Source organism: Euleptes europaea, chromosome 3 (genome assembly GCF_029931775.1).
Source record: "Euleptes europaea isolate rEulEur1 chromosome 3, rEulEur1.hap1, whole genome shotgun sequence".
NCBI lineage: Eukaryota > Metazoa > Chordata > Lepidosauria > Squamata > Sphaerodactylidae > Euleptes > Euleptes europaea.
The window spans coordinates 10,273,416-10,285,417 of record NC_079314.1 but is presented as its reverse complement, the minus strand read 5'-3'; the positions used below and the strand labels follow the sequence as shown (position 1 = coordinate 10,285,417).

Genomic DNA, 12,002 nt, shown 5'->3' with positions numbered 1-12,002 from the left:
AATCCACAGCTCTAAACCACCGCTCTTAACCACTACACCACGCAGGAAGGAAATACAGGAGCAGGTCTTTTCCTGACTCATGAGAAATGGCTAGCTAGAGGGCAGGATCCTGCATAGTTTGATTAATTCATCAAGCTAAGGAAAGGCTGCTAGCCAAGATGTGTTTGTCTTCAAACTTCAGGAGGTAGTTGCTGTATTTCACACCTGCAAGAGAACAGGTTGTCCATGCCAAGAACACTCCCTCCCTAAGCACATTACCCCAGTTCCCAGCAACAGCCAAAGCCAAGCAAGGAAGCCTGGGCTGTTATTGGCAGGAGAGGCAGCCCTTCACCTTCTTTATCCCAGTAACCCCCAACAAGACCTTTCAGCGGGGGATGGCCCGGAATTTAAATGGGCGCGGCACAGATACTATGCTGGTCATCACTGGCGTGAGCTCGATTTCCTCTGGTGGAACCACAGACTGGAGCATGAAGTGCTGTACAAGTGCAGTAAGGAAGAGGAAAATCTCCTTGCGAGCCAAGGGCTCTCCAAGACACACACGCTTCCCTGAGAAGTGTGGGAGAAGGCAAAAACAGCTCAGGAGGGAGATCCACCAAATCCCTTCCTAACCCCCAATTCTCTGTGCCTGGATCATGGGAAGGACTTTCCGCAGTACTCCCCCTGCCCCAAATAAACACTTCTTTTTCTACTTGCTCATTTCTTGCTTCAAGTGAGCCTCGCACAACATTTGGCAGAAAAACACTCCAGCAATACTTTGTGCTGTCTGTGGTGAGGTCTTCTATCCCTGCCTCACCCTCAAACCTCCTGCTCCTGTGAACAAGCTGCCCTGAGGGTTACATCTTATTTACTGGCACCCTCCCCAGCACCCAGCTTAAAACTCACCGATACCAAAGGGAATGAAAGCATGGTGGCGGTGGAAGCTTCCTTTCTTGTCCAGGAAATTGGTGGGATCAAACATTTCTGGGTCTTTGAAATTGGTGACGTCTTTATGCACGGAAGAAAGAAAAGGGATGACGTTGGTGCCCTGGTTGGAAGGGAAAGAGGGAAGAGTGCTGATTAGCTTGGGAATGCCCTGCAGTTTGGAGGGTTCATCTAGAATCCAAGCAGTTCAGGCTGCCTTTTCATCTGTGAATCCCTAGGCCTGGGCTGGACCTAATCCTAACACTGTCATCCAAGATGTCCCTTTGGACGTTTCCTAGCCATGTGTCCATTTTATCAACCTTTAATCTTTTTACCAGTCATCCACCCAACAATGTGAGCCAAAATGAGGCACCCAGTTTGCTTCCTTGTCTCTGCTCTGTGTCTTGAAAACATAGACATTTCTTTTTGCTGATCTACTCCTCCGCTCTGGCTCTAGAGAGGAAACTGTTCTTTTCTCACAGGAACATGCTCCCAGGAGCATGCCAGGAGGGAGTGGAGAGCATTAACAGAAAGAGCTTTAAAAAGAAAAGGAGTAATTTCTTGCTCTTTCCTCCCTTTTGTGCCTCTCCTTTTCACCAGATTCATACATTCACATGGGCTGCAGTGGAAATCAGTTCAGTTGAAATTGCCACCAGCATTTGAATTGATCACTTCAGGCATACTGCATAACATCCACTAACCCCAACCCACAAGATTTGGGCCTCTGAAACCAGGACTGGGGCTAAAGTCCACAACAGAAGGGGCTCCCTGACTGTGTGAACGTGACAACTAGGAAGGGTTCTGTAAAAATTTCCCAACAAAGAGCCCTAAGCAAGGATACTCCATTTCTAAGATACAACAAGTTCTACATCTGCTTTTCCCTGGGAAACTTGCAAAGAAAAGTGCTTAGAATCATAGAGTTGGAAGGGGCCATACAGGCCATCTAGTCTAACCCCCTGCTTAATGAAGGATCAGCCTAGAGCGGTGATGGCGAACCTTTTAGAGACCAAGTGCCCAAACTGCAACCCAAAACCCACTTATTTATCGCAAAGTGTCAACGCTAGCAGGATCGCCCACTTACTGCAGCCTTGGGGAAGTTGCCCAGGCCGTGCAGAAGTGAGGACGGAGGTTGCCTCGGTGGGACTCCTCCTCTGAGGGCAGGGCTGGGGGCGGCGCAGGCAGCCGGAGCCAGCTCCAGTCTCGCTGCTGCTCGTGCCGTGCGGGACAGACGCTGGCAGTGCAAAGCAGGAGCAGTGAGGCGGCTCCCGCTCGAGGAGAGCCCAGACATGCCGCCAGCCATCCCGGCTGGTCCCAGTGCCTGGGGGGCGGCCGCAGCAAGGTTGCCCTCCACCGCCGAGGGGGAGAGAGAGGGAAGCTCGCAGGTCTGGAAGATGATGGACAAAGGCTCTGCAAGCTCTCTAGAAAATTCTTTGCGTTCTCTTGGGTGCATACCTTCTGGCCTGGGGGATGTGTACTTATCCAAAGCAGCCAGGTGCTTCTCAACAATCTCTCTGTTCATGTCAATTACCAGGCCAGATGCTGTGCCGTGCCTGCTACCATCTCTAGATGAGCCTGTTCTGTTTTCCAGTGAAAAAACGGATGCAAAATAAGCATTGAGCCTTTCTGCTTTCTCTCTGCCCTCTGTCAGAGTTTCTCCATTTTCACCCAACAGTGGGCCTGTGGCCTCTTTTCCCTCTTTCCTCGTAGCGACCTTCCCTGGCCAGCCTCAGCTCACTGTGAGCTTTGGCCTCTGATGGCTGAGCTACAGCGCCTAGCAACTCACAAAATTGTAGCAAACTCCAATCACAGTACTGTTTGTCCTTCCTTCCCTTATCCTCACCCAGATACTTTCCACTGGGCTGTCACCCTCCTCCTCCAGTATTTCTTGACACGCAAACCCTCTTCTCACATCCAGCGCCACTCTGCCACCTCTTTAACCCTTTCGGGATTTTTTTAAACAACGCATATCCATCCATGACCAAATTTCAGTCATGGGAATCATCCCACCAAGTCCCTATAATGCCTACTAAATCATTAGAAGCCCTCTGTCTTCATTAGAAGCTCAAGCTCTTCCTTCTTATTGCCCAGGCTTTGGGCATTGCTACATAGACTCCTGAAGCCCCACACCTTTGTCTTCTTTAGACCCAGCCCTCCCAAGTGGGCCTCTGCTGTTTGCTCTCCTTCATTAAAATCCCTACAGTGGTCATCTCCTCCCACTTGTGGTGTCAGTTTAAAGCCCTCCTGATGAATCTCTCTGGGTTTCTTCCAAAAACATTCTTCCCTGAACTTGAAAAGTGAAGTCCATCACGTGCTAGTAGTTCGTCATCCAGAAAACCTGGCCTGTGGTCCAAGAATCCAAATTGCTCCTGCCAGCACCACTAACACAGCCAGTGCTTCACCTCCAATATCTTATGTTCCTGTTGCATTCCCTTCCTCTGACAGGAGGGATGGGAGAGAACACCACCTGTGCTATTCCCAGGGATGACATTGTCTTGGGTGTTAAAATCAGACAAACAACCAAGGCCTCAGGTACCTTAGGGAGCATGTAGCCATGAAAGTGAGTGTCCCTCGTAACAGTGTGGGGGCCCCCCAATGGGATAACATCAGCAACCCGCTGGATCTCATGGATCAAGGCGTCAGTGTAAGGTAATTCCACCCGATCCTCAATTGATGGGCTACGATGAGAGCCAACAACCTGGTTGATCTCTTCATAGACCTTGGCTGTGGAAAAATAAAGGACAATGGAACAAGTCAGAGGTGGGGGGAGAGCACAAGACCTAAATTTCAGTCAGAAAAGAGAGCCCATGACGCAAGACAGGGAAAGATTGCTCTTTGCCTCTGATCCTAGAGAGAAAAGGCCAGTATGTTGACTTGGTGAAGACAGAGGGCCGGAAGACCAGCATATGTCAGCTACAACTCACTTGAGGAGAAATCTTCCAGTACGATTCCTTTCTCCAAATTCTTTGCAGACCTTTGAATTTCTACTGTCTATTCAAGTATTACCCATAAATTGATACTATTAATCTTGGGGCAGGATCTTGCAAAGGCAAGACATTTTCCCCGTTGGAATCCTGGGGCTTGCAAACATCTGGAATGCCACTCAAAAAATTCCTGCAGGGGAGGGTATCAAAGCATCTCCTTTCAGTCCATAGAACAGTTGAGAGACAAGGTTCTGACCTGTCCCATTCAACAGTTACATGGGCCATAGTGGAGCCAGGATCTGTCATGGGGACCCACGCAGTTACATACATGATACCTTATGACCACTGAATTGTTGGAGGAAACCTCCCATGCATTTGGGCTGGGAAAGACTTCCCTGGAGAGTCAGAAGTTCAAGGACTCAGCTAGAGGGACCAATGGGGTCCAACTCCACCTTCACATACTCAAGTGAACAACTTTCTCATCTCACCCTGCACTTCAGGGTACTTCATGAGGATGAGGATCCCAAAGCGGAGGGTGTTTCTGGTTGTGTCAGTGGCCGCAAAGAAAAGGTTGTGGATGGTCATTACAAGACTGTTCATGTAAAAGTAGGTATGAGGGTTCTCCTTTTCCTGCAGAGAGAGAGAGAAATTGTGCTTTACACGTGCTGGGAGACAAAGGGTTCTCCACCCTCTTCAAGAGTAAGCTCACATGTCCATACATGCCACAATAATCTAGAAGCACATCAAGCCATCACCTTCAAATATGACTTTGGGAAGAACTCTTTGAATTTCTGCGCCCAAAATGAGTTTTGGGCACAGCAGCAATTACAAGCGATTATAGCAGCAATTACAAGCATAAGCAACCATCCCATAAAACTAATGCGTACAGCTCCTGCCTCGTCTACAAGAGTGAAACCACTATCAAAAGCCCTTGGAAGTAGACTGGAATGCTGGCAAGAACGAAGACCCCCTTGGCTGAGACCCACCCAGCCAATCCAACCCTCTTCCTTCCCTGCCCACCTGAGTCAGGAAATATTTAGGAACCGGATGGTGGGATTCAGCCCTTGAACATAAACTGATCCCCTCCCCAGACCTGCTGCATTTTCAGAAGGAAGCAGTCAATGAAATCGCGAGGGAAGTCGGGATCCAGGGTCTCCTGGTGCATCTTGACCATCTCCAGAATGAAGAAGCGCAACTCCTCATAATTCTTGAACAATCTGTTGTGGGGTCCAGGCAGGTAATACATGACACGAGGGAATATATTATACATCTGTAGAGAGGAAGAAGCAATGCCAAGGGTCTGGATGTGCCACACTTGTGCATGTATGTCAATGTGCAATCGCAAGTGTTTCAGGGAGTACAGAAGAAGCCTCCACTGGTAGGTGTAACCGGACCTTCTCACCTGTTTCTCACAGGTTCCTTTATTAGCTGAATGTCTAAATGACCCTCCCACCAACACACACAATGTCTCATGGAGCATACAAACATTAAAGCTCAACCCAATCAAAACCCACCAATAGAAAACCCTTAAAAATGTAAAAGAACTTTCAAGATTTGCCCAATCTCCCTTACTCCTAAATTTTAGAATCTATCACAAACAACCCTCATCACAAATAATGGTTCCCCCCTCTGGTGGAGAGAGATGCAGTCACAGGACAGCCACTAAGACCATCTTGCTCCACAACGTTGTGATGTGGACGTCACCTAGATTGCAAGTCATGTGGATGCTCTCTGCAGTATGATGGGACCCATGGTGCCTGTGGGGCAGCAGGAGGGAGGGAGAAGTGATGTCTCCCATGACCATTGGTTTCCCAGTCCCTTGGTGTTGTGTTCCCTCATGTTACTGAGCATGAGCTTTCTCTTCATCCATGAGCAACAAGGACCTATCCAAGACAGGGGACAGAGTCTCTGAACATGGAGGTTCCATTTAGAACGTTGATGGACTTCTCATCCATGCATTTTTCTAATCCCCATTTGACGCCACCTCAAATGCCACCCGTCACTCACCTGCATCCATGAGCTGCTTAAGTGGTGGGAATTGTCATTCATCAGGCCAACCAAAGTGAGGAATTTCTTGTCCTCATACCCAAACCGATCCCCAAACATTATGGAACAAATGATGTTGGAGACAGCACAGCTGATGAGGAAAGTGGGGTCAACGGGCTCTGCTTGGGAATCACCAAAAGGCACAGAGTGGGTCAGGGACCCCTTGCAAAGGTTCAGAAAGCGTTTAAGTTGTCAGGATGGAAGCAGTTACAAAGTTGCTCAATCAATGAAAGATGTTAAGATGTTTAAGTTATCCTGCCTCGCTGTCAATTCACTAATTAATTTATTTAAATGATTTAGATTGCATAGAACATCTTTAAAGGTCTTTTACTGGAGGAGATCTAGAACCTATGAAGGAACCTTAATGTACTGGACAAAAGCAACTGCCCTTTGTTAGGGAGAAAAAAACTGTCTTTGATGACTTAGTTTCAGTCGAAACAATACAACTTAACACATTCCCATTTGTGAGATGATATCTGGTGTGAGTTCCTGCCATGTGTGTTGACTGCTGTAACACACCTTGCAAGGTGCAAAGGTTCGTTAAAGGAAAAATTGCTTACTTGATGTTTCTACTCCTCCTCCTTGCCAGAGACTTCTTATCCTAAAACCCATTGCTTTGAAAGGGGAGTGGACAAACTCTTGGAGGCTATCAATGCTGACTAGTCCTGATGAATATCGTTTCCCTCCAGTACCAGAGGTAGCATGCCTCTTTAAATCAGTTGCTGGGAAGCATAGGCAGGAGAATGCCATTGCAGTCTTCCTCTTTGTGGGCTTTCTAGAGGTAGCTGATTGGCCACTGTGTGAACAGAAGGCTGGACTAGATGGAGGGATGCCAGCCTCCAGGTGGGAACTGGGCATCCCCTGGAATTACAGCTTATCTGAAAAAGTAAGCTGTGAGCTGTGACTCATGAAAGCTCATACCCTGCTCATCTACAGACTAGAGACATCCGTTACCCAGGATAAAATGGATGCTTTGGAGAGTGGACTATATGACACTGTACCCCACTGCGGTCCCTGTCCTCCCCTGGCTTCATCCCCAAATCTCCAGGAGTTTCCCAACCTGGATCTGTCCATCCTATCCCCCTCATCCCCTTTCGGTAGCCAGGGATGACCTGGCAACCCTAAATAGATGGGTTGACAACTGCTTTGTAGATCTGGCTGGGTTGTTTTTATCTTGCTGATGGTTGGCTTTGCATTTTATGTGTTTCCAGCTTGCAGCCTGGACGGCTGCTTTGAGTCTCAGAGAGTAAGGTGGGCGATAAATCTTTTCAATAAATAAGTACATGAAACTCGTATGACAGAAGGATGTAAATAGTTTGCTGCCCTAAATTGCTGCTCCCCCAAGGCATCCCCACCCCCCCACACACACCTTTGGTCTTGCCAAGCTCTTCCACCAAGCACCGAGCCTCCTCTTGGATCCGTTCTTCGATGCTGCTCTGACCCACCCCAAATTCACACAATGTCTGCACATTTCAGTAGCCAGGGAGGAGGCAACCCTAACTAGATGGGCCTTTGGACTGATCCAGCATGGCTCTTCTTTATGTTCTTATGTGAAGATTTTTAAAGGAAGTTGTAGAAGGAGAATAACAGACACAGACTGCTGGATAGTCTCCATTATATGGTTTGGAATTTCTCTGGAATTATCTTAAGAGTCATTTCCCTTGTTAGAAAAATGAAATAACAATGAATATTCTCCCCAAAGTTGATTTCCTATTAGGAAAAAAAATCCAGAAATTTTTTGCAATGGGCCAAATGTTCCTTCAACTGGAAAGAAAATAAAGGGACCGCTTGGAACAGCAGCAGCTTTGGAGACAAGCACAGTTGTAAACAGTCAGACCCCTCCTCTTGCTAAGGGGTGCCACGGAGGCACAGGGATCAAAGACTACCATAAAAGCAAGACACTTCTCCCCCAAAATGGCTGCCCCTCAGAGAGTTTTGGGCAGGAAGGCGGTTGTCAGCTAAACTTTTCCCCGGCCCAAAAGTGTTCCTGGCTGGACAGTGGGGCTAGTATGTCACCCCATTGTGTCCCCCTGAGGTGATTTAATCAGACCCTATCGGCAGACCCTATCGGCAGACCCTATCGGCACCCATCCCAGCAATCAATCAGTATTCAGGAGAATAGCCCAGGCATTCTCTTGGGTCCTGACGACCCATCAAGACTCTCCTACTCTTTTGTAGGAACCCTGGGAAAGCAATCAATTCTTTGTCTCTGGCTTTCCTGTCAGCTTACCTCATACCACCTCAGGACCCATATGCTGGCCAATGGCTGTAAATAAAAGTATCATATCATATCACCTCAGGACCCATTTGGGTTATAAATATTGGTCCTGTGGCCATTCATACTGAGTGTGTGTGTTCTGTTTTTTTTTTTTAATTAATTGCAAAACTTAAGAATACCCCGCCTCCTCAGTCCACCCCCCAAAATCTCCAGGTATTTCCAAACCCAGAGCTGGCAACCCTTTCTATGTGGGGCTGCCTTTGAAGACATTGTTTGCTTCTGGGCCCAATTCAAAGTGCTGATTATCCCCTTGCGCAGAGGACCCCTTTGCTTCCTGCATTCCGTCAAACAGTCTTATTTCAAGAGTTTGAGGGTGTCAGGCATCTCAGTTGTTGTTCACTTTCACTTCCTGCCAACCAAACTCAAGGATTGTTATGCTTACTGAACTGCGGCCAGACTCAAGGACTCAAGGACTACTGTTATGCCTACTGCACTCTGTTTGAAGCTCTGGGAAACTACTTTGTTTTCGATATGTAATCTCTCGCCTTTCTTCTGCATTTATATTACCAAGTTTCAGCCAGACAGCCTCATAGCTGTCACCTTTTCCTTATGCTCTGTTAATCTATTTTGACCAAGTAAAACCAGCTTCTTTGGACCTGACTGTCTCTGATGTGGTTTTTGGTTCAAGTAGACCAAGGGCTGACATTGTGAGAGCTATCTCCTCTTTCCTCTGTCAGGCTGGAGCCCAGGAGGGTTCGCCTGCCACTCGGATGGGAGCGGGGAGAGTGCTCTCCGAGTGATTCAACTACGTGCGGTTCGCCCCAGACTTGGAGGAACCCTGGAAGACGATCCCAACCTCGTACGGAACGTGGTAGCTGAACTGACCAGGACTAGCATGGAAGTTAGTTGTCTAAATGGATTAATACAGGCCCAGCGGCGTTCTCTAGCGACTTCTCCTTGGATGTCTAACGTTGAGGATGCTAACAACTGCTTAGACCTCCAAGCCCTTGATCGGTTGGTGGATGATGCCCAACTGGCGGTAGAGGATTTACAAATACTAACTGATTTGTTGGATAAACTTATTACTCGTGAGACTCATTCCACAGGTGCCATGGCAGGGGCCCCACCAGCAGGTTTTTCTTTGGTGCCGAATGCGACCGACTGCCAAGCAGAAGCTAAACGGATGGCTATCCAAACGGCACTTCTGTTCGTGGACCTAACGAAGGATACCACGGTAGCCACTTATCTCAATTGTTGTCCCCAACTTTCAGGGTTAATGCACCTGCGCTAGCAGTCCAGATTCAACCGCTGTTGGATGGGGAGTCCGAACCACTCCTCGCCCTCTTGGAGAAAGAACTTTTACCGCTTGTGACCGCAGATGTTGCCCTGAAGCTCGAGGCCGCTCAAGCTCTCGCGGAGAGAGAAGCAGCTGTTGCGGCAGAGGCAGCGGCCAAAGCTCAGGTCGCACGGGAAAAGGAACAACAGTTGGCTGCGGAACGAGAACGGGCAGAGGTGCGCCCCAAAGACCTAAGTCGCACCGGTCCTTCGTGGGGACCAACGTTTTCCCCGGCTTTTGCCCCGTCTCGCACCGCCCAACGCGAGCGGCGCCTTGCAGAACGACTTCGGGGATCCGACGATTCCGATGAGGAGGATTTTTACGGGGATGGCTCCCAGTGGGCCACGGGCTTCCGGGCCAGCCGGGCACATCGGACGGGTGGTCCTGAGGACGAGGTGCACCTATTGCGAGCTCAAAACCGGGAGTTATACGATCGGGTAGACCGACTCCAGGGTCAAATGGAACGTTTGTTCCAGGAAAACGAACGATTGCAGCGGGCGCTAGTGACTATGGCGCAGCCCATTCTTCCTGACCCCACCGCGCCAGTGCACCCACCGGTTCAGCCGGGTGTGCCGGCTCAACCGCCAGCTAATCTCCCCGTTCAGCCACTGGTCCCCGGAGCGCCAGCCGCACCAGTACCCAGGGCACCCGTACAGCCGGGACAACCCATACCCGGCCCATGGAAGCAACCCCGGTTGAAAACAACCTACGATGGCTCGCTCGAGACTCTGCCTTGTTTCCTACATCAAGTGGACAGTTACATGCGGGAACAAGGGCAATTCTTCCCCACAGAGGATAGCCGGGTTCGTTTCGTTGCTTCTCTATTGACGGGGAAAGCAGCTGACTGGATGGTCCTCCAATTTGACACTCGATCTTGTTCTATCTGTTCCCTTAACAATTTTATGACTGCCTTGCGGAGACGGTTTGAGGACCCCTTTATGGGAGAACGAGCAAAAGCAGAACTTTTACAACTCAGACAGGGCTCTTCTACAGTCCGGGAGTTTGCAGATGAGTTCCAGAGATTAGCCAGTAGAATTGTAGACTGGCCAGAAGCCACCCTAATCCACTACTTCAGAGAAGCCTTACACCCTGACAGAGGGTCAACTGCTTTGTACATCTGGCTGGGCTGTTTTTATCTTGTTGATGGTCTGCTTTGCATTTTATGTGTTTGCAACTTGCAGCTTGGTCAGCTGCTTTGAGTCTAAATAAGTACTTGAAACTCCTATGACAGAAGTATGTAAATAGTTTGCTGCCCTAACTTGCTGCTTCCCCCAAGGCATCCCCACCCCCACGCACACACCTTTCATCTTGCCAAGCTCTTCTACCAAGCACCGTGCCTCCTCTTGGATCCGTTCCTCAATGCTGCGTCTACCCATCCCAAATTCACGCAATGTCTGCACAGCAAAACGGCGCAACACCTTCCATTTTTCTCCATTAGAAAATAAAATTCCTGAGGAAACACAAGAAGGAGGGTGTCGGGATAAATCATGTTAAGAGGCCAGGTTGAAGCTCTCTTTTCAAGGACCATGAGATCGTCCTAGAGAGATGGGCAGCTCATCTTTTTCCAAGGAGAAAGGGAAGATGCTCACCATCCCCTTGAGTGAAATGAGTCAATGGTGGAAACTCGCTGCGCCCACTGAATTCCTCGCCTTGGTCCACGAGGGCCTCCTTCACAGTCTGATATCCACACAACACCACAAAAGGCTGCGAACCCAGATGTATGGTGTAAACAGAGCCGTATCTCTCTCTCAGCTGGAGGCACACAAGGAAACAAATGTTGTCCAACTCTTCTCTGGCTATGTGTGCAGATTGGCCACATGTGCAGACCTTCCCACAACAAACCCCATCACCAGTTTCTTGCTGAGAAATCACATTATGACCCCCCAAGAGTGTGTTTCTTCCTCTCCCTTGAAAAAGGTGCCACCTCCAAACCAAACATCTGCAAAGCCATTTCATGCAAAAGCCAGCCTTACCGCCATCAGGGACTTGACCATATTCTTAGGATCCAGCTGAAACAGGTTGCCCACGATGGGCAGCGGGCGAGGTCCGGGAGGCAAGCGTCCCCCTGTGCCCTGTCCTTTCCCCTTCCGAAACAGCAGCAGGCAGGAAGTGCAGATGGCCAGAAGGGCTAATATAGCTGCGCTCCACTCCATGCCAGCCGCCCTGAGGAGAGCCCAGTTAAAATATGCAGCACCAGCCTCTCTCACCTCTTTGCTTTTAGGCACAGTAAATGCTGAGTGAAGTAATTTGCACCTGGTATATGACAACAGATTCCAGGAGCAGGTTCTACAGATGAGGCTGAGCCAAATAACTGTTGTTCAAAGAGGAGCCTTTGTGCCATGCCTGGAGGAAGCGAAGAGGGATGAGTCCTGCATCCATTGTAATAAACGTCGTTTCTCTTGGAGTCTTTCCCCGTTTCCCTGAGGCCTTCTGCAGGTCTTTCACATGCTGTCTGCTGCGGTTGGGGTGGCGGCTGTTGTTGGTGCTGTTCTTCAGGCTGTTTGGGTTGCTGCAGCTCTCTTGAGGGTCCTTCTTAGGTCACACTGTGTCCCGCGACGGCCCCAGGTCCGGGCGTCCTTGG

At 49.2% G+C, this 12,002-nt stretch overlaps 1 protein-coding gene across 1 annotated transcript; it reads right to left on the bottom strand.

The window, feature by feature from the left end:
• Window positions 1-364: 364 nt before the first annotated feature.
• On the bottom strand, window positions 365-11,574 carry LOC130474273 (cytochrome P450 2F2-like). The gene is made up of 9 exons (XM_056845819.1): window positions 11,395-11,574; window positions 11,011-11,173; window positions 10,722-10,871; window positions 5,829-5,989; window positions 4,915-5,091; window positions 4,310-4,451; window positions 3,434-3,621; window positions 883-1,024; window positions 365-546 (listed from the first exon to the last, which is right to left on the bottom strand). Exons 1-9 carry the CDS (start codon window positions 11,572-11,574, stop codon window positions 365-367), a joined length of 1,485 nt encoding a protein of 494 aa, XP_056701797.1.
• Between the last annotated feature and the right edge of the window lie 428 nt (window positions 11,575-12,002).

Bases quoted from the DNA above. Each gene is read 5' to 3' on its own strand.
- LOC130474273 (XM_056845819.1), bottom strand. From the start codon at position 11,574: ATGGAGTGGAGCGCAGCTATATTAGCCCTTCTGGCCATCTGCACTTCC. The intron at 5,990-10,721 runs GTGTGTGCGTGG...GTGATTCCCAAG, and splicing joins AGAGCTTGGCAAGATGAAAG to CAGAGCCCGTTGACCCCACT. The intron at 3,622-4,309 runs GTGAGATGAGAA...ATTTTTCCACAG, and splicing joins GAAGTACCCTGAAGTGCAGG to CCAAGGTCTATGAAGAGATC.